General features: G+C 43.1%; 1 protein-coding gene across 1 annotated transcript; it reads left to right on the plus strand.

The window, feature by feature from the left end:
- Positions 1-14,884: 14,884 nt before the first annotated feature.
- Positions 14,885-22,415, plus strand: LOC145857980 (uncharacterized). Its single transcript, XM_082955579.1, has 3 exons — positions 14,885-15,338; positions 15,996-16,053; positions 22,236-22,415. The coding sequence occupies exons 1-3, from the start codon at positions 14,896-14,898 to the stop codon at positions 22,281-22,283; spliced, it is 549 nt and encodes a 182-aa protein (XP_082811705.1). The 5' UTR covers positions 14,885-14,895; the 3' UTR covers positions 22,284-22,415.
- Positions 22,416-22,727: the final 312 nt, after the last annotated feature.

A 22,727-nucleotide genomic window follows, 5' to 3' on the forward strand; every position in this document is an offset into this window, starting at 1 on the left:
AATTTTTCTGCATCATTTTTGGACAGAAAGTTTCTGATTTTTGCAATGTTACGTAGATGGAAAAAAGCTGTCCTTGAAACAGTCTTGATATGTTCTTCAAAAGAGAGATCAGGGTCCAGAGTAACGCCGAGGTCCTTTACAGTTTTATTTGAGACGACTGTACAACCATCCAGATTAATTGTCAGATTCAACAGAAGATCTCTTTGTTTCTTGGGACCTAGAACAAGCATCTCTGTTTTGTCCGAGTTTAAAAGTAGAACGTTTTGAGCCATCCACTTCTTTATGTCTGAAACACAGGCTTCTAGCGAGGGGAGTTTTGGGGCTTCACCATGTTTCATTGAAATGTACAGCTGTGTGTCGTCCGCATAGCAGTGAAATTTAACATTATGTTTTCGAATGACATCCCCAAGAGGTAAAATGTATAGTGAAAACAATAGTGGTCCTAAAACGGAACCTTGAGGAACACCGAAATTTACAATTGATTTGTCAGAGGACAAACCATTCACAGAGACAAACTGATATCTTTCCAACAGATAAGATCTAAACCAGGCCAGAACTTGTCCATGTAGACCAATTTGGGTTTCCAATCTCTCCAAAAGAATGTGGTGGTCGATGGTATCAAAAGCAGCACTAAGATCTAGGAGCACGAGGACAGATGCAGAGCCTCGGTCTGACGTCATTAAAAGGTAATTTACCACCTTCACAAGTGCAGTCTCAGTGCTATGATGGGGTCTAAAACCAGACTGAAGCGTTTCGTATACATTGTTTGTCTTCAGGAAGGCAGTGAGTTGCTGCGCAACAGCTTTTTCTAAAAATGTTGAGAGGAATGGAAGATTCGATATAGGCCGATAGTTTTTTATAATTTCTGGGACAAGATTCGGCTTTTTCAAGAGAGGCTTTTTTACTGCCACTTTTAGTGAGCTTGGTACACATCCAGTGGATAGAGAGCCGTTTATTATGTTCAACATAGGAGGGCCGAGCACAGGAAGCAGCTCTTTCAGTAGTTTAGTTGGAATAGGGTCAAGTATGCAGCTTGAGGGTTTAGAGGCCATGATTATTTTCATCATTGTGTCAAGAGATATAGTACTAAAACACTTTAGTATCTCCCTTGATCCTAGGTCCGTGCAGAGTTGTGCAGACTCAGGACAATGGAGCTTTGGAGGAATACGCAGATTTAAAGAGGAGTCCGTAATTTGCTTTCTAATGATCATGATCTTTTCCTCAAAGAAGTTCATAAATGTATTACTGCTGAAGTGAAAGCCATCTTCCATTTGCGAATGCTGCTTTTTAGTTAGCTTTGCGACAGTATCAAAAAGACATTTCGGATTGTTCTTATTTTCCTCAATTAAGTTGGAAAAATAGGATGATCGAGCAGCAGTGAGAGCTCTTCGATACTGCACGGTACTGTCTTTCCAAGCTAGTCGGAAGACTTCCAGTTTGGTGTGGCGCCATTTCCGTTCCAATTTTCTGGAAGCTTGCTTCAGAGCTCGTGTATTTTCTGTATACCAGGGAGCTAGTTTCTTATGACAGATGTTTTTAGTTTTTAGGGGTGCAACTGCATCTAGGGTATTGCGCAAGGTTAAATTGAGTTCCTCGGTTAGGTGGTTAACTGATTTTTATCCTCTGACATCCTTGGGTAGGCAGAGGGAGTCTGGAAGGGCATCAAGGAATCTTTGGGTTGTCTGAGAATTTATAGCACGACTTTTAATGCTCCTTGGTTGGGGTCTGAGCAGATTATTTGTTGCAATTGCAAACGCAATAAAATGGTGGTCCGATAATCCAGGATTATGAGGAAAAACATTAACCTGTTAGGGCTAGGGGGCAGCATTGACACGGCTGGATAAAAAACATACCCGATTTAATCTGGTTACCACTCCTACTCAGTAACTAGAATATGCATATACTTATTACATATGGATAGAAAACACCCTAAATTTTCTAAAACTGTTTGAATGGTGTCTGTGAGTATAACAGAACTCAAATGGCAGGTCAAAACCTGAGAGATTCCTTTACAGGAAGTGGCCTGTCTGACCATTTCTGGAACTTCTTTGCCATCTCTATCATTTACTAAGGATCTCTGCTCTAACGTGACACTTCCCACGTCTTCCATAGGCTCTCAGAGCCCGGGAAAAAAGAGAATGTCGTCATTCCAGCCCCAGGCTGAAACACATTATCGCCTTTCTCAAGTGGCCCATCAAGAGACACTAGCTTATGCGCGTGACCCCGACCGCCCCCGCCTTTGGGATTTTTTCCTCTGTTTGCCGAAAAGGAGATTCCCTGTCGGAATATTATCGCTTTTCTACGAGAAAAATGACGTAAAAATTGATTTTAAACAGCGGTTGACATGCTTCGACGTACGGCAATGGAATACTTTGAATTTTATTGTCAGGAATTGCGCCAAGCGCGCGACACTTCTTTACTATTTCGGATAGTGTCTGGAACGCACGAACAAAACGCCGCTATTCGGATATAACGATGGATTATTTTGGACCAAACCAACATTTGTTCTTGAAGTAGACGTCCTGGGTGTGCATTCTGACGAAGACAACAAAAGGTAATGACATTTTTATAATAGTAAATATGATTATGGTGAGTGCTAAACTTGCCGGGTGTCTAAATAGCGAGCCCGTGATGCCTGGGCTATGTACTTAGAATATTGCAAAATGTGCTTTCACCAAAAAGCTATTTTAAAATCGGACATATCGAGTGCATAGAGGAGGTCTGTATCTATAATTCTTAAAATAATTGTTATGCTTTTTGTGAACGTTTATCGTGAGTCATTTAGTAAAATGTTAGCGAATTCCCCGTAAGTTTGCGGGGGGTATGCTAGTTCTGAACGTCACATGCTAATGTAAAAAGCTGGTTTTTGATATAAATATGAACTTGATTGAACAAAACATGCATGTATTGTATAACATAATGTCCTAGGGTTGTCATCTGATGAAGATCATCAAAGGTGAGTGCTGCATTTAGCTGTCTTCTGGGTTTTGGTGACATTATATGCTGGCTTGAAAAATGGGTGTCTGATTATTTCTGGCTTGGTACTCTGCTGACATAATCTAATGTTTTGCTTTCGTTGTAAAGCCTTTTTGAAATCGGACAGTGTGGTTAGATTAACGAGAGTCTTATCTTTAAATGGCTGTAAAATAGTCATATGTTTGAGAAATTGAAGTAATAGGATTTTGAAGATTTTGAAAATCGCGCCACAGGCTGGCAGTGGCTGTTACGTAGGTGGGACGAATTCGTCCCGCCGGTCCCATAGAGGTTAAGATCCACAACATTTATTCCATGGGACAAAACTAGGTCCAGAGTATGACTGTGGCAGTGAGTAGGTCCAGAGACATGTTGGTGTCACGTCCTGACCAGCAGATGGAGCTAGTGTAGTAGTTTGGGGGTCAGGACGTGGCAGTCTGGTGTGTGTCTTGTGACTCCTGATCAGGAACAGCTGGGAATCGTTGTTCCTGATTGGGAGTCACATATGTAGGAGTTGTTTGTCACTGGGGTTTGTGGGTAATTGTTTCTGTTTGAGTATTTTCCTCACAGGACTGTTTGCTGTTGTTTTTTTTGTTCATTTTGTAGTGTTCTCTTGTTTATTTGAATTACAACTCTAATGATGAACACATCCTCTGCTGCACCTTGGTTCCCTCTTCAAGACAGTCGTTACAGTTGGACAAAACCCACTGAGTCGATGATGGCTCCGAAAGCCTTTTGGAGTGGGTCTGTGGACTTTTCCATGTGAATGTTAAAGTCATCAAAAATTAGAATATTATCTGCTATGACTACAAGATCCGATAGGAATTCAGGGAACTCAGTGAGGAACACTGCATATGGCCCAGGAGGCCTGTAAACAGTAGCTATAAAAAGTGATTGAGTAGGCTGCATAGATTTCATGACTAGAAGCTCAAAAGACGAAAACGTCATTGTTTTTTTTTGGTAAATAAATTTGCCATCATAAATGTTAGCAACACCTCCGCCTTTGCCGGATGCACAGGGGGTATGGTCACTAGTGTAACCAGGGGGTGAGGCCTCATTTAACACAGTAAATTCATCAGGCTTAAGCCATGTTTCAGTCAGGCCAATCACATCAAGATTATGATCAGTGATTAGTTCATTGACTATAACTGCCTTGGAAGTGAGGGATCTAACATTAAGTAACCCAATTTTGAGATGTGAGGTATCACAATCTCTTTCAATAATGGCAGGAATGGAGGAGGTCTTTATACTACTGAGATTGCTAAAGCGAACACCGCCATCTTTAACCTCTATGGGCTAGGTGGGACGAATTCGATTTTCAAAACGTTAAAAATCCTATTACTTCAATTTCTCAAACATATGACTATTTTACAGCTATTTAAAGACAAGACTCTCGTTAATCTAACCACACTGTCCGATTTCAAAAAGGCTTTACAACGAAAGCAAAACATTAGATTTTGTCAGCAGAGTACCAAGCCAGAAATAATCAGACACCCATTTTTCAAGCCAGCATATAATGTCACCAAAACCCAGAAGACAGCTAAATGCAGCACTCACCTTTGATGATCTTCATCAGATGACAACCCTAGGACATTATGTTATACAGTACATGCATGTTTTGTTCAATCAAGTTCATATTTATATCAAAAACCAGCTTTTTACATTAGCATGTGACGTTCAGAACTAGCATACCCCCCGCAAACTTCCGGGGAATTCGCTAACATTTTACTAAATTACTCACGATAAACGTTCACAAAAAGCATAACAATTATTTTAAGAATTATAGATACAGACCTCCTCTATGCACTCGATATGTCCGATTTTAAAATAGCTTTTTGGTGAAAGCACATTTTGCAATATTCTAAGTACATAGCCCAGGCATCACGGGCTCGCTATTTAGACACCCGGCAAGTTTAGCACTCACCATAATCATATTTACTATTATAAAAGTTTGATTACCTTTTGTTGTCTTCGTCAGAATACACACCCAGGACTGCTACTTCAATAACAAATGTTGGTTTGGTCCAAAATAATCCATCGTTATATCCGAATAGCGGCGTTTTGTTCGTGCGTTCCAGACACTATCCGAAATAGTAAAGAAGTGTCGCGCGCATGGCGCAATTCGTGACAATAAAATTCTAAATATTCCATTACCGTACTTCGAAGCATGTCAACCGCTGTTTAAAATCAATTTTTACGTCATTTTTCTCGTAGAAAAGCGATAATATTCCGACAGGGAATCTCCTTTTCGGCAAACAGAGGAAAAAATCCCAAAGGCGAGGGCGGTCGGGTCACGCGCCTAAGCCCAGTGTCCATTGATCGGCCACTTGAGAAAGACGATAATGTGTTTCAGCCTGGGGCTGGAATGACGACATTCTGTTTTTTCCCGTGCTCTGAGCGCCTATGGACGACGTGGGAAGTGTCACGTTAGAGCAGAGATCCTTAGTAAATGATAGAGATGGAAAAGAAGTTCAAGAAATGGTCAGACAGGCCACTTCCTGTAAAGGAATCTCTCAGGTTTTGACCTGCCATTTGAGTTCTGTTATACTCACAGACACCATTCAAACAGTTTTAGAAAATTTAGGGTGTTTTCTATCCATATGTAATAAGTATATGGATATTCTAGTTACTGGGTAGGAGTGGTAACCAGATTAAATCGGGTATGTTTTTTATCCAGCCGTGTCAATACTGCCCCCTAGCCCTAACAGGTTAATTTTGCCCAACCTAGATCGAGGCACAGACACGGTCTCAATGGGGAAAGCTGAGCTGACTACACTGACTGTGCTAGTGGCAGACTCCACTAAGCTGGCAGGCTGGCTAACAGCCTGCTGCCTGGCCTGCACCCTATTTCATTGTGGAGCTAGAGGAGTTAGAGCCCTGTCTATGTTCGTAAATAAGATGAGAGTACCCCTCCAGCTAGGATGGAGTCCGTCACTCTTCAACAGGCCAGGTTTGGTCCTGTTTGTGGGTGAGTCCCAGAAAGACGGCCAATTATCTACAAATTCTATCTTTTGGGAGGGGCAGAACACAGTTTTCAACCGGCGATTGAGTTGTGAGACTCTGCTGTAGAGCTCATCACTCCCCCTAACTGGGAGGGGGCCAGAGACAATTAATCGATGCCGACACATCTTTCTAGCTGATTTACACGCTGAAGCTATGTTGCGCTTGGTGACCTCTGACTGTTTCATCCTAACATCGTTGGTGCCGACGTGGATAACAATATCTCTATACTCTGTACACTCGCCAGTTTTAGCTTTAGCCAGCACCGTCTTTAGATTAGCCTTAACGTCGGTAGCCCTGCCCCCTGGTAAACAGTGTATGATCGCTGGATGATTCGTTTTAAGTCTAATACTGCGGGTAATGGAGTCGCCAATGACTAGGGTTTTCAATTTGTCAGAGCTAATGGTGGGAGCCTTCGGCGTCTCAGACCCCACAACGGGAGGAGTAGAGATCAGAGAAGTTTCGGCCTCCGACTCCGACTCGCTTAATGGGGAGAACCGGTTGAAAGTTTCTGTCGGCTGAATAAGCGACACAGCGTTTCCCTCCAGAAGCCATGAGAAAGTTGTCCGGCTGCGGGGACCGTGCGAGGGGGTTTATACTAACATTACTATCTGTACTAACTGGTGGCACAGACGCTGTTTCATCCTTTCCTACACTGAAATTACCCTTGCCTAACGATTGTGTCTGAAGCTGGGCTTGCAGCACAGCTATCCTTGCCGTAAGGCGATCGTTCTCCTGTATATTATAAGTACAACGACTGCAATTAGAAGGCATCATGTTAATGTTACTTGCTTCGGCTGTTTGAAGTCCTGACGAACCATGTCCAGATAAAACCTCCGGGGTGAAAAAGTTGAATGAAAAAAGTTGAGAGAGGGAAAAACTAAAAATATACGGTAATGAAAAAGTAAAAACCGTGAGGTCGTCAGGTAGCAAAGTAAGATCGGCAACAAAACGCACAGCAGCACGTAAACAAGTCTGCAAGTTGTGACCGGAAACAGCTAGCAACATAACAACCCCTAATACAACCACCTAGCCACTAGTAGTACACATGATGGTAAATAGTAATTTACTACAGCTACTCTTGCTACTACTACTACTACTACTACTACTGCTACTTGTACACATGATGGTAAATAGTAATTTACTACTACTACTAAGACTACTAATACAACTTATTGTGGAACTGCTCCTGATGGCAGTGAAGAGGTAACAGTTATGCAATACATAAAGTTGATGATGGTAATAGCATCACTCTTGTTAAATGAAATTAGACCACATGAGTGGAGACATATTAACTCACACTGATAGTCAGAACTGGTTATGAGAGAGAGAGAGAGAGAGAGAGAGAGAGAGAGAGAGAGAGAGAGAGAGAGAGAGAGAGAGCAGAAGGGTGCTACAGATCCTCTCATCTCCTATCAGTGGTACAGAGCCACAGCCTGTGTCCCAAAGGGCACACCATTCCTTATGTAGTGCTCTACCTTTGACCAGGGTCAATAGGGAATAGGGTGCCATTTGGGGCCAATCCAGAGAAACAGGCTGCTGCTGAAGCTGAACCTCAATGTCCTCAGCTTTGGTGATTTCTCCATTTTATAGATATGGCCTCCAAGAGTGATTTGATGAAAATGTAAAATGGAACAACCACCAAACACTGGGTGGGAGGTGGTCCTGGTGATTTCATTCCATCAAGACTAGAAATCAGCAACCAGACACTCCAGGTATTAAAAGTTGATTGAGTGTTTTTGATTCAAAAGTATAACTCCACATACTTTTCAAAACTGCTAGGTTTGCGATCCAAACTGCACCCTATTCCCTATAAAGTCCACTACTTTTGTTCAGAGCCTTATCTGGTCTATAGGGAAAAGGGTGCAGTTGGGCACGCAGCCTAGGAGTGGATGGCACATACTCGTATCCATTATGTTCCTAGCATATGTCCCAAACAGCACTATTTTCCCTTTATAGTGCACTACTTCCCATATGGCTCTGGTTACTGGTAGTGTACTAAAAAGGGAATAGGGTGCTCATTTGAATCACAGGTAAGGGTCTCAACTTTGCCAAAGCCACAAGAGTTTTCTTTCTTGATTTGCGTTCATTTCATTCCGAGAGCTTTGACGCTGTTACGCTCCAAGAGAACACACAAAGTAATTCAATCATTGTCATCCTGTATATAATGAAAGACACTCTAAATGGAAGGTTTTCTGATTGACAGGTTTAATGGGCACAGACACACTATGATGCTAGCTTCATCTCTCTCATTCTCTCTCTGTTTCTCTCTCCACCTTCCTCTTCCTCTCTCTCTCTCTCTCTCTCTCTCTCTCCTCTCTCTCTCTCTCTCTCTCTCTCTCTCTCTCTGGTTCTTCATCTCTCCCTCTCTCTCTCTCTCTCTCTGTTTCTCGCTCTTTCCCCTCCTCTCTCTCTCTTTCTCCTTCTCTTTCTCTCCCTCTCTCTCTTGCACCCCTCTCTCTCTCTCTCCCTCTCTCTCCCTCTCTCTCTCTCTCTCTGTTTCCCCTCCTCTCTCTCTCTTTCTCCTTCTCTTTCTCTCCCTCTCTCTCTTTACCCCTATCTCTCTCTCTACCCCTATCTCTCTCTCTCTCTCTCTGTCTCTCTCCCCCTCTCCCCTCTCTCTGTCTCTCTCAGTTCCAAGAAGTTGAATAAAAAAATCTCAAAACAATTTATTCATAGAAATGTGTTTCCATCCCCAAATAGATTTCTTGAATCTAAAACACTGTTGGAATGTTTTATATTATATGATGATTCCATTTCCTACCCGTCTCCTGAGCCCATATAAGTACATTTGCATTCAGCCAGCGAAAACCAGCTAACTGGCTTCTTATTCATCAAAAACATTGACTGACCAACAGTCAGTTCAACATATAGGCAACAAAACAAGCTAACTGAAATGAAGATAAAATAAACACACAGATGATTCAAATGTTCAATTACAGAGTAAATCACTGTTGGAAGAAACACGATTTGTTTTTTTTTCCTTTCATAAATAGTTGTGTTGTTTACCATTGTGAATGTCAACAGACAGACATAGAATACAAGTAAACTCCCATTTTCCTTTCAACGGGAATACATTTTCTGAAAGTGGCTGTGATATTTGTGAAATATGAGTTTGCTTCTGCTGCTTGCAATTTGAATAGCCTATTACGGATATTGGACAGGAAGGAAGAGACAAAACAACAATACAGATGGATGATAATTGACACAAACACAAACACGCACACACAACCACACACACACAATAAATGTCCTGTTCGGATTCTATTCAGATTCTCCTAATGATAATCCACACACACACACACACACACACACACACACACACACACACACACACACAGACACACACACACACACACACACACACACACACACTCTCACACACACACACACACACAATAATTTTACTGTTCAGATTCTGTTCAGACTTTCCTAAACCGGCAGCCATAAATTAAAAGGAACCAGAATGACTGTGACAGTTCATATCAGAGATGACAAAACAAAGTATTCAAATAATAATCAGCTAGAATAAAGAGAAGAATAGAATCTAAAGAATTTAACAACGCCAAGGTTTTTTTGTTGTTGTTGTTGCAACGACTCCTTCGGGTGAGTACCTAAGTGAGTCTGGGTGAGTGCATCTAATTAGGATAACAATGCCAAGTCAGCGCCGAGGGAGGTTCATGCTAAATCTCTCCTCCAGGGGAGAGCTTAGGACACAGACGAAGTGTGGTCAACCGTCACCTACTCGCGTCCCAAACGGCACCCTATTCCCTATGTAGTGCACTACTTTAGACCAGAGCTGGCACCCCTATTCCCTATGTAGTGCACAACTTTTGGCATCTAAAGTAGTGCACAATATAGGTTATAAGGTGCCATTTGGGACACGTACCTACTGTCTGTCTGTATCACCTGTCTAGTATGTCAATCCAGGACTCATAATGAACCATGAAATGAGAAGTCAAATGAAAGCTTCAGTTCTTGTGCTCAGTCTGTATCTTTGACTAAAGGTATTGTAGTAGGTAAAGTTATGCACCTGAGAAGAAAGTACATGACAGGGCTAACAGCTGTCTAAAAGAATGTGCCATAGGAACGTATGAGTTCATAGTAAAGTGACGTGTTCGACTGTTCTTTCAGACACAGCAGTGGGCGATTCCACGTCAGCAATTTCAGAAAATATTTTTATTTATTTATTTCAGATACAGGAAATGTCCTAAAAATGGTCCATTTCATCATGATTTAAAAAAAAGAATGGTTTGTGATACAAATGTCAAAAATAATGTCAAAAATCCTCCCAGTGAAAGTTCCTATGTGAGAAATGGCAGAACAATCTGAGAAACCAAATATATTTTGGGCTCCTGTTGATGTGGAATCACCCTAGTCTTTATTCAGTGTCTGTTACAGCTTCATACAGTATGCAGTATGCAGTATAGAGTATGCAGTATGCGGTATACAGTATGCAGCATGACGTATAGAGTATGCAGTATGCAACATGCAGTATGCAGCATGAAGTATAGCGTATGCAGCATGAAGTATAGAGTATGCAGTATACAGTATGCAGCATGAAATATAGTGTATGCAGTATGCGGTATACAGTATGCAGCATGAAGTATAGAGTAAGCAGCATGCCGTATGCAGCATGAAGTATAGAGTATGCAGTATGAGGTATACAGTATGCAGCATGAAGTATAGAGTATGCCCAATTTGTAAGTCGCTCTGGATAAGAGCGTCTGCTAAATGACTTAAATGTAAATGAAGTATAGAGTATGCAGTATGTAACATGCAGTATGCAGCTGAAGTATAGAGTATGCAGTATGCGGTATACAGTATGCAGCATGACGTATAGAGTAAGCAGCATGCGGCATGCAGTGTGACACCTGTTGATATTCCTGTCTTGTGTTTCTCAGACAATAGACAACATAAATACCTAATCTCTCTAGTGAATGTGTCAAAACATATTTCTCACAACAGTTCAATATCTCATCACTGAAGCTTACTGTATTTCAAAACACTTCCCACCATTTTATAACAATAGCAATGGTTCCCCTCCACCCTCTACCTCGACTTCAACAGAAAATGGCATCCTGCTCTATGTCTCCCTGACGACAGTCCTTTGTTGTAGTGATGTCACGTTGTGTAGAGCGGGTTGGAGCCGGTTAGAGGCCTTCAATGATGTTGAATGTTTTATGACTCTGTGTTTTGAAGAATGTTCCCCCCCATGTCGCTCAGAGAGATGGGGACACGACACACACACACACACACACACACACACACACACACACACACACACACACACACACACACACACACACACACACACACACACACACACACACACACACACACACACACACACACACACACACACACACACACACACACACACACACACTTCACCTTGATCCTGACAGCAGAGCCTGATCACTAGAAATAGACTTTGACTTCAGACGTTTGAAATGTTCCAGAGAACTTCGATATATGGCTCTCACAACAACAACAACAAAAAAAGGAAATGATTGCACAGCACTGGGAACAAACTGGTGTTGCACAGAGGCGAAGCGCATTGCTCAGACCACTGTGCCACCGCAGTTCACAATGCTTTAGCAAGACACGAGAATACTTGATGGTAATAGCAAGTCATTTTTAATTACTGAGTTTTAAGCCTTCCGTATCCCAACCTTAACCACTCAGAATGAATGTTGTTAATCTAACTTGTTTCTTTTTAACCCTGTAACAGAACTAGTCAACATTTTACAGTAAGGTAGTATAGTCAACATTTTACAGTAAGGTTGTCACACCCTGACCTGAGAGAGACGGTTTATTTCTCTATTTTGTTAGGTCAGGGTGTGGGGTGGGGATTCTATGTTTTATATTTCTATGTTTTGGCCAGGTATGGTTTCCAATCAGAGGCAGCTAGCTGTCTATTGTTGTCTCTGATTGGGAACCATACTTAGGCAGCCCTTTTTCCCTCCTTGAGTTGTGGGATCTTATTTTTGTACTGCTCAGTAAGCCTGCAAGACGTGACGGTCGTTTACCATTGTTTATTATTTTGTTTAAGTGTTCTGAGTTAAAATAAATATCAAGATGAACACATACCACACTGCACCTTGGTCTACTCCTTTGGACAACCGTTACAGAAGATCCCTCCACCAAAGGCCCAAGCAGCGTGGTCAGAAGGACTGGACCTGGGAGGAAATCCTGGATGGGGCAGGACCCTGGACAAGGCCTGGGGAGTATCGCCGTCCGCAAGAGGGGATAGAGGCAGCGAAAGCGGAACGGTGATACTATGAGGAACAAGCACGGCAACAACGAAAGCCCGAGAGGCAGCGGCAAAAACATTTTTTGGGGGGGCACACGGGGAGATTGGCGAAGTCGGGGTTGAGACCTGAGCCAACTTACCGTGGGGAGCGAGTGACCGAGCAAGCACCGTGTTATGCGGTGATGCACACTGTGTCGCCAGTGCGCTCGGTGCAAGCTCCTCACAGTTGCCGTGCTAGAGTTGGCAGTCAGCCAGGAAGAAGTGTGCCGGCTCAGCGTTCCTAGTCTCCAGTGTGTCTCTTCAGCCCAGGTTATCCTGCGCCAGCTCTACGCACGGTACCCCCCATTCACCAGCTCAAACCAGTTCATCCTGTGCCAGCGCTCCGCCATTGCTGGGCTAAAATAAACATCCAGCCAGGACGGGGTGTGCCAGCCCTAAGCTCCAGACCTCCAGTGCGCCTCCACGGCCCAGTATACCCTGTGCCTGCTCTGCGCACCCAGTCTCCTGTGTGTCTCCCCAGTCCGGTGAGACTGGTTCCAGCTCCACGTAGGAAGCCTCCAGTGATGATCTATGGTCTGAAGCCTCCAGTGATGATCCATGGCACGAAGCCTCCAGTGATGATTCATGGCACGAAGCCTCCAGTGATAATCCATGGCCCGGTGCCTGTAGGGATAATCCATGGCCCGGAGCCTGTAGGGATGATCCATGGCACGAAGCCTCCAGTGATAATCCATGGCACAAAGCTTCCAGTGATGATCCATGGCACGGAGCCCGCAGCGACGCTCCCCTGTCCGGAGCCTCCAGCGACGCTCCCCAGTCCGGAGCCTCCAGCGACGGTCCGCAGTCCGGAGCCTCCAGCGACGCTCCCCAGTCCGGAGCCTCCAGCGACGCTCCCCAGTCCGGAGCCTCCAGCGACGCTCCCCAGTCCGGAGCCTCCAGCGACGCTCCCCAGTCCGGAGCCTCCAGCGACGGTCTGCAGTCGGGAGCCTCCAGCGACGGTCTGCAGTCCGGAGTCTTCAGCGGCGGCCTGCAGCCCGGAGTCTTCAGCGGCGGCCTGCAGCCCGGAGTCTTCAGCGGCGGTCGGCAGTGCAGAGCCTCTGGCGATGATCCACGGTCTGGTTCCTCCGGCAACACAGAAGCGGGAGGATCAGCGGGCAGAGTGGGGGCTACGCCCCGAACCAGAGCCACCGCCAAGAATAGATGCCCACTTGGACCCTCCCCTATAGGTTCAGGTTTGCGGCCGGGAGTCTGCACCTCTGGGGGAGGGGGTTACTGTCATGCCCTGACCTGAGAGAGACGGTTTATTTCTCTATTTTTTTAGGTCAGGGTGTGGGGTCCATAATACGTTGACTTTGGAAGGGAAACGATGAGATCTTGTTGGTTTCATATCTAATTCACCCTAACCTGGTCCCACACTCTATGGACACAGTAATGACAACAGTAGCACACACATGGGACAATGCTATACTCTACCATCATAGTACGCATTGGGCTTGTGGAACTTGGCTTGTGAAAAATGTAACTGGTGGCATAGTCAAGGCTAGTCAACTATAGTTTTCTATTTATACGTTGCATGTTTCGTCACAATATTGTTTTGAACATCAGTTTTGGGATTGTTGTCCGACTGAGCGTTCTACTCAATGCATGGTCAATGAGCGCTGATGAAGAGGGCATTACAATGACTTGGAAATACAAATGACATTCAAAAGAGGCAAATAATTAGTAGTAACCTTTTGTCATCATTTTTAAGTCGCCAGATTGATTTTAGATACACTTTGACTTTAGCTAGCTAGCTAAGATTGAGGGGAGGCCACTGGATTTTAACTAGCTAACGTTAGCATTGCTATCTATTTTTAATATAATTTTTTCCAGCTAATGACAACATTACCGTCTGTCTAAAGTAAATTTGATGACATGATAATACCAGCACAGATGTTTCCTACTAAATATTTGACTACTTTAGCAACGTCATCATATTTCCAGAAACTATAGTATAATATTAGACTTAACAGTAGTTAGGCTCCTTCCAGAATGACTGAGCTGATCACCACTTTAGGGCACCACTATGGTGCCGCCGATAGAGGGCGGCTTGAGAACGTTCATAACAATGGCATGACGCGACCGAGTGACGGAGGTGCGACCTATGAATAGCGAGTTTCTCAAAGCGATATACAGTAGCTCGACCACAGTGTGCGGTCGTATATCAATCAATCAAATGTATTTTACAACAGCAGTTGTCACAAAGTGCTTTACATTTAATAAGTAGCAGTATGATGCAGTTAGCTTCTAGGAACAGACTGGCACAGACAGTATCTGATACACCGTAGCTTGGTGTAGGAACAGACTGGTACAACCAGTATCTGATATATTGTAGCTTGGTGTAGAAACAGACTGGTACAACCAGTATCTGATATATTGTAGCTTGGTGTAGGAACAGATTGGTACAGACAGTATCTGATACACCGTAGCTTGGTGTAGGAACAGACTGGTACAGACAGTATCTGATATACCGTAGCTTGGTGTAGGAACAGACTACTGATTTCCATATAGCTGACATTTGACATGATGAAGACACTGTTACTGTGGAAATGGAAATACATTTTACTGTCATACTATTGACAATATTCAATGACAATGTGATTAATTAGTGTGGCGTGACTGCAGGTATGAAGAGGAAGAAGCAGAAGAAGAAGCAGCAGAAGAAGCAGCAGAAGAAGAAGCAGAAGAAGAAGAAGGAGAAGAAGAAGCAGAAGAAGAAGCAGAAGAAGAAGCAGAAGAAGGAGAAGCAGAAGCAGCAGAAGCAGGAGAAGGAGAAGCAGAAGGAGAAGCAGAAGAAGGAGACAAAGAAGCAGGAGAAGAAGGAGAAGAAGAAGCAGGAGAAGAAGAAGCAGGAGAAGAAGCAGAAGAAGGAGAAGAAGAAGCAGGAGAAGAAGAAGCAGAAGGAGAAGAAGAAGAAGAAGGAAAAGAAGAAGCAGGAGAAGAAGAAGGAGAAGAAGAAGCAGGAGAAGAAGAAGCAGGAGAAGAAGCAGAAGAAGAAGAAGCAGAAGAAGAAGAAGCAGGAGAAGAAGAAGCAAGAGTGGAAGGCCTCAAGTCCTTTGTCTGAGCTTTTGTGAGTTTTTTTGAATTAGCACTCTTATGCAGTGGTGTAAAGCACTTTAGTAAAAAAACTTTAAAGGACTACTTAAGTAGTTTTTTTTCGGTATCTGTACTTACCTTTACTATTTGTATTTTTGACAACTTTTACTTTTACTTCACTAAATTCCAAAAGAAAACATTGTACTTTTTACTTTATACATTTTCCCTGATACCCAAAAGTACTCTTAACATTTTGAATGTTTAGCAGGATAGGAAAATGGTCCAATTCACACTTATGAAGAGAACAAAAGTTCATCCCTTCTGCCTCTGTTCTAGAGGACTCACTAAACACAAATTATTATTTTGTAAATAATGTCTGAGTGTTGGAGTGTGCCACTGGCTATGAGTACATTTTAAAAACAAGAAAATGGTGTGTGCGCTTTGCTTTATATAAGGAATTAGAATTTTTTTATACTTTTACTTCTACTTTTGATACTTAAGTATATTTTAGCAATTACATTTACTTTTGATACTTAACTATATTTAAAACCAAATACTTTTAGACTTCTACTCAAGTAGTATTTTACTGGGTGACTTTCAATTTTACTTGAGTAACTTTCTATTAAATGGTATCTATTATTTTACTCAACTATACTAATTGGGTACTTTTTCCACCACTGCCCTTATGTAGACATAGCTCCACCCATATCTGTTCCATGGATCCAATGGGGTTGGTCAAAGGAAAACAAGTAAGTGTTACCAAATAAAACAATGTGCATTTCATAAATATTCAAATAAATTGTGTACATAAAATGTATTAAACACGTCTGTAAAACCACAATGAGGACATCGACCCATCAAGCAAGTTTTCATAAATAATTGGGTACAACGCAAGTAAAACATCAGAGTAGTCTGAAGTGCTGGCATTAATTCATGTTCACATTTACAACATAACATACATAGGCATTTCATCATTAAGACCTTTAGAAAATAATGCCTGGAGGGTGGAAATCCCAAAACATTATCTTTTACTCAGAGTATTATTTATATCACCTCCTCTGTCTGATATCTTAACTTTCTCTATGCCACAAAATCTAAAAGGTAGAAATGTCATGTTTTAGGTCATTAAAATGTACTGCGACTGGATAATCCCTGTCGTTTCTCCTGATTTAACTTTTATGTTCACTAATTCTCTGTTTGAGAGAACAAGAGGTTTTACTTACATAACACAGCCCACATGTACATGTAATAATGTAGAAACGTGTGGTGGAGCACGTAATAAGTTATAATGTAATTTATTTAGAACTGTTTTCCTGTATGTGGGTGGCAGACAAATTTACACTATATCATATTGTTGCACTGTGTGAAATCTATGTATTTATAGCTACCATTCAGAAAAGGGCGTAAAGAGCCTGGGTTATTTTCTTTTGTGGCTGGCAGTTGGCATGGACCAATTTATCGTGTAAATTGTGACCTCTCCTACTTACAGTGTCTTCGGAAAATTTTCAGACCCCTTGACTTTTTCCATATTTTGTTACGTTACCACATTATTCTGAAATTGATTAAATAGTTTTTCCCTCATCAATCTACACACAGTGACAAATAAAAAAATGTTTTTTAGAAATTATTGCTAATTTATAAAAAAAAATTAAACTGAAATATCACACTTACATAAGTATTCAGACCCTTTACTCAGTACTTTGTAGAAGCACCTTTGGCAGAGATTACAGCCTTGAGTCTTCTTGGGTGTGACGCTACAAACTTGGCACACCTGTATTTGGGGAGTTTCTCCCATTCTTCTCTGCAAATCCTCTCAAGCTCTGTCAGCTTGGATGGGGAGCGTTGCTGCACAGCTATTTTCAGGTCTCTCCAGAGATGTTCGATTGGGTTCAAGTCCGGGCCACTCAAGGACATTCAGAGACTTGTCCCGAAGCCACTCCTGCATTGTCTTGGCTGTGTGCTTAGGGTCGTTGTCCTGTTGGAAGGTGAACTTTTGCTCCAGTCTGAGGTCCTGAGCGCTCTGGAGCAGGTTTTCATCATCTCTCTGTACTTTGCTCCATTCATCTTTCCCTCGATCCTGACTAGTCTCCCAGTACCTGCCACTGAAAAACATCCCCACATCATGATGCTGCCACCACCATGCTTCACCGGAGGGATGGTGCCAGGTTTCCACCAGACTTTCCACTTGGTATTCAGGCCAAAGAGTTCAATCTTTCATCAGACCAGAGAATGTTGTTTTCATGGTCTGAGAGTTCTTTAGGTGCCTTTTGGCAAATTCCAAGCGGGCTGTCATGTGCCTTTTACTGAGGAGTGGCTTCCGTCTGGCCATTCTACCATAAAGGCCTGATTGGTGGAGTGCTGCAGAGATGGTTGTCCTTCTGGAAGGTTCTCCCATCTCCACAGAGGAACTCTAGAGCGCTGTCAGAGTGACCATAGGGTTTCTTGGTCACCTCCCTGACCAAGGCCCTTCTCTCCCGATTGCTCAGTTTGGCCAGGCGACCAGCTCTAGGAAGAGGCTTGTGGGTTCCAAACTTCTTCCATGTAATTAAAAATGGAGGCCACTGTGTTCTTGGGGACTTTCAATGCTGCAGAAATGTTTTGGCAGCCTTCCCTAGATTTGTGCCGCGACACAATCCTGTCTCGGAGCTCTACGGACAATTCCTTTGTCCTCATGGCTTGGTTTTTGTGCTGACATGCACTGTCAGCTGTGGGACCATATATAGACAGTTGTGTGCCTTTTAAAATCAGGTGCAATCAATTGAATTTACCACAGGTGGACTTCAATCAAGTTGTACAAATATCTTAAGGATGATCAATGGAAAAGGATGCACCTGAGCTCAATTTCGAATCTCATAGCAGAGGGTCATTATGGGGTATTGTGTGTAGATTTCATGGAGAGTAGATAGACTAGATACAGTTAACGAGTCTTTAGATATAGTAAACAAGTCTTTAGATACAGTAAACGTGTCTTTAAAAACAGTAAAAGCATCTTTAGATACAGTAAAAGCGTCTTTAGATACAGTAAAAGCGTCTTTCACCCACCTATCACACCCTGACCTAACTAAACAGCAAAAACACAGCTCTCCTAGGTCAGAGCATGACAGTAAAAGTGACTTTAGATACAGTAAAAGTGACTTTATATACAGAATAAGTGACTTTAGATACAGTAAAATCAAATCAAATTCTATTTTTCACACACGCCGAATACAACAGGTGTAGACCTTACAGTGAAATGCTTACTTACAAGCCCTTAACCAACAATGAAGTTTTGTCGTCCCCTCTTCACGACTATGTTAGTTTGTTGGTGATGTGGACACCAAGGAACTTTAAGCTCTCAACCTGCTCCACTACAGCCCCGTCGATGAGAATGGGGGCATGCTCGGTCCTCCTTTTCCTGTAGTCCACAATCATCTCCTTTGTCTTGATCACGTTGAGGGTAAAGGTTGTTGTCCTGGCACCACATTGCCAGGTCTCTGACCTCCTCCGTATAGCCTGTCTCATCGTTGTCGGTGATCAGGCCTAACACTGTTGTGTCATCAGCAAACTTAATGATGGTGTTGGAGTCGTACCTGGCCATGCAGTCATAGGCGAACAGGGAGTACAGGAGAGGCTGAGCACGCACCCCTGAAGGGCCCCCATGTTGAGGATCAGCGTGGCAGACGTGTTGTTACCTACCCTTACCACCTGGGTGCGGCCCGTCAGAAAGTCCACAATCCAGTTGCAGAGGGAGGTGTTTAGTCTCAGGGTCCTTAGCTTAGTGATGAGCTTTGAGGGCACTATGGTGTTGAATGCTGAGCTGTAGTAAATGAATAGCATTCTCACATAGGTGTGTTCCTTTTGTCCAGGTGGGAAAGGGCAGTGTTGAGTGCAATTGAGATAGCACAGATCTGTGGATCTGTTGGTGCGGTATGCAAATTGGAGTGGGTCTAGGGTTTCTTGGAAAAATGGTGTTGATGTGAGCCATGACCAGCCTTTCAAAGCATTTCATGGGTACAGACGTGTGTGCTACGGGATGGTAGTTACTTAGGCAGGTTACCTTAGTGTTCTTGGGCACAAGGACTATGGTGGTCAGTGCGTGCTCGGAGTACACATCCTGGTAATCCGTCTGGCCTTGCGGCCTTGTGTATGTTGAGCTGTTTAAAGGTCTTACACACATTGGCTGCGGAGAGCGTGGTCACACAGTCATCTGGGAACAGCTGGTGCTCTCATGCATGTTTCAGTGTTACTTGCCTCGAAGCGAGCATAGAAGTAGTTTAGCTCATCTGGTAGGCTTGTGTCAATGGGCAGCTCTCGGCTGTGCTTCCCTTTGTAGTCTGTAATAGTTTGCAAGCCCTGCCACATCCGATGAGCGTGTAGTACGGTTCGAACTTAGTCCTGTATTGATGCTTTGCCTGTTTGATGGTTCGTCGGAGGGCATAACAGAATGTCTTATAAGCTTCCGGGTTAGAGTTCTGCTCCTTGAAAGCGGCAGCTCTACCTTTAGCTCAGTGCGAATGTTGCCTGTAATCCATGGCTTCAGGTTGGGGTATGTACGTACAGTCACTGTGGGGACCCCGTCCTCGATGCACTTATTGATAAAGCCAGTGACTGATGTGATGTACTCCTCAATGCCATCGGAAGAATCCCGGAACATATTCCAGTCTGTGCTAGCAAAGCAGTTCTGTAGTTTAGCATCTGCTTCATCTGACCACTTTTTTAGACCAAGTAACTGGTGCTTCCTGCTTTAGTTTTTGCTTGTAAGCAGGAATCAGGAGGATATAATTATGGTCAGATTTGCTAGATGGACAGCGAGGGAGAGCTTTGTACGTGTCTCTGTGTGTGGAGTAATGGTGGTCTGGATTTTTTTCCCCTCTGGTGGCACATTTAACATGCTGATAGAAATGAGGTAAAACTGATTCAAATTTCCCTGCATTAAAGTCGCTGGCCACTAGGAGCCTCTGGAGCCTCTGGATGAGCATTTTCTTCTTTGCTTATGTTGGTATACAGCTCATTGAGCGTGGTTTTAGTGCCAGCATCAGTCTGTGATGGTATGTAGACAGCTACGAAAAATACAGATGAAAACTCTCTAGGTAGATAGTGTGGTCTACAGCTTATCATGAGATATTCTACCTCTGGCAAGCAAAACCTCGAGACTTCCTTAGATATCGTGCACCAGCTGTATGTTCACTTATATGCATAGGCCCCTGCCCTGTGTCTTACCAGAGGTTGCTGTTCTGTCCTGCCGATGGACTGTGTAACCCACCAGCTGTAGTTCACTTATATGCATAGGCCCCTGCCCTGTGTCTCTCCAGAGGCTGCTGTTCTGTCCTGCCGATGGACTGCGTAACCCGCCAGCAGTATGTTCTTAATGTCATCGTTCAGCCACAACTCTGTGAAACATAAGATATTACAGTTTTTAAAGTCCCGTTGGTAGGATATACATGCTTTCAGCTCATCCCATTTATTTTCAAGCAAGTGATCAGTAGTTAGCTGGACGGAAGGCAAGGGCAGATTAGCCACTCGTCGCCTGATCCTCGCAAAGCACCCTGATCTTTCTCCACAAAATCTCTGTTTCCTTCTCCTGTAAATCACGGGGATCTGGGCCTGGTCGGGTGATTGTAGTAGTATATCCCTCCTGTCCGACTCCTTGAAGAAGAACTCTTTGTCTAATTTGAGGTGAGTAGTCACAGTTCTGATGTCCAGAAGCTCTTTTTTGGTCATAAGAGACGGTAGCAGCAACATTACAACAAGTTACAAACAATGCGAAAAAACAAACAAAATATCGTGGTTGGTTAAGAGCGGATAAGACGGCAGCCCTCCTCTCCGGCACCATCAAAATATTCTTTAGATACAGTAGTAAAAGAGTCTTTAGATACAGTAAGATTCTTTAGATACAGTAAGAGAGTCTTTAGATCAAATCAAATCAAATGTATTTATATAGCCCTTCGTACATCAGCTGATATCTCAAAGTGCTGTACAGAAACCCAGCCTAAAACCCCAAACAGCAAGCAATGCATGTGAAAGAAGCACGGTGGCTAGGAAAAACTCCCTAGGAAAAACTCCCTAGAAAGGCCAAAAACCTAGGAAGAAACCTAGAGAGGAACCAGGCTATGAGGGGTGGCCAGTCCTCTTCTGGCTGTGCCGGGTGGATATTATAACAGAACATGGTCAAGATGTTAAAATGTTCATAAATGACCAACATGGTCAAATAATAATAATCATAGTAGTTGTCGAGGGTGCAACAAGCACGTCCGGTGAACAGGTCAGGGTTCCATAGCCGCAGGCAGAACAGTTGAAACTGGAGCAGCAGCACGGCCAGGTGGACTGGGGACAGCAAGGAGTCATCATGCCAGGTAGTCCTGAGGCATGGTCCTAGGGCTCAGGTCCTCCGAGAGAAAGAAAGAAAGAGAGAATTAGAGAGAGCATATTTAAATTCACACAGGACACCGGATAAGACAAGATAAATACTCCAGACAGGAAGACCACGTCAGTGACTCAGCCCACTCAAGTGACAGTTAGATACAGTAAGATTCTTTAGATACAGTAAGAGAGTCTTTAGATACAGTAAGATTCTTTAGATACAGTAAAAGAGTCTTTAGATACAGTAAAAGCATCTTTAGATACAGTAAAAGCTTCTTTAGATACAGTAAAATAGTCTTTAGAAACAGTAAAAGCGTCTTTAGAAACAGTAAAATAGTCTTTAGATACAGTAACATAGTATTTAGATACAGTAAAAACATCTTTAGATACAGTAAAAGCATCTTTAGATACAGTAAAAGCTTCTACAAAAAGGGTTGGAATTTCTGGTAATTACATATAATTTACTGGACGACGTGTCTGTCTGTCCACTGCGACAATAAGTAAGGGAATCGTAATTACAAACAGAAACAGAAAGAGGAAATGGTTTGAGATGACATCTGTGAACCACCTGTATTTATTTTCTGTTTCTCAGCCTTCCATTTCCGAGAGGAGAGAGAGGGCGATCGAGGAGAGGATATAACAACAAGTGGAGAGAGAGAGAGCAACGAGGAGAGAGTGGAGAGAGAGAGAGAGAGAGAGAGCGCTTCTGTCCATTTATCTGAACACATTCTGAGAAATGTGTCAGACAGCAATCGCCACGGAGACCTATCTGGAGGTAAGTGCACATATTGTTCGCCCCTCACACATCCTGCTCATTCAATTCCGGGAAATTGCCTTACCTCAAAAAAATGTTGTCATTATTTTGTCAGTCAACGTCCCAAGTGACATTTACAGCAGATAACTTCAACAGCCCAAAGACACACAAACACACACGCACACACACACACAGACACACACACACAGTCCAAAGGAAACAGGCTGAAATGACACAGAGCAAATTTGAAGTCAGTATGTTTTTAAATACTGCTGCGTTTAGTTCTAAGTTCTATTTTCAATATGAGGAACACTTTGCACCATGGAAGTG

The sequence above is a fragment of the Salmo salar genome, chromosome 09, assembly GCF_965601325.2.
Source record: "Salmo salar chromosome 09, fSalSal1, whole genome shotgun sequence".
Classification (NCBI taxonomy): Eukaryota; Metazoa; Chordata; class Actinopteri; order Salmoniformes; family Salmonidae; genus Salmo; species Salmo salar.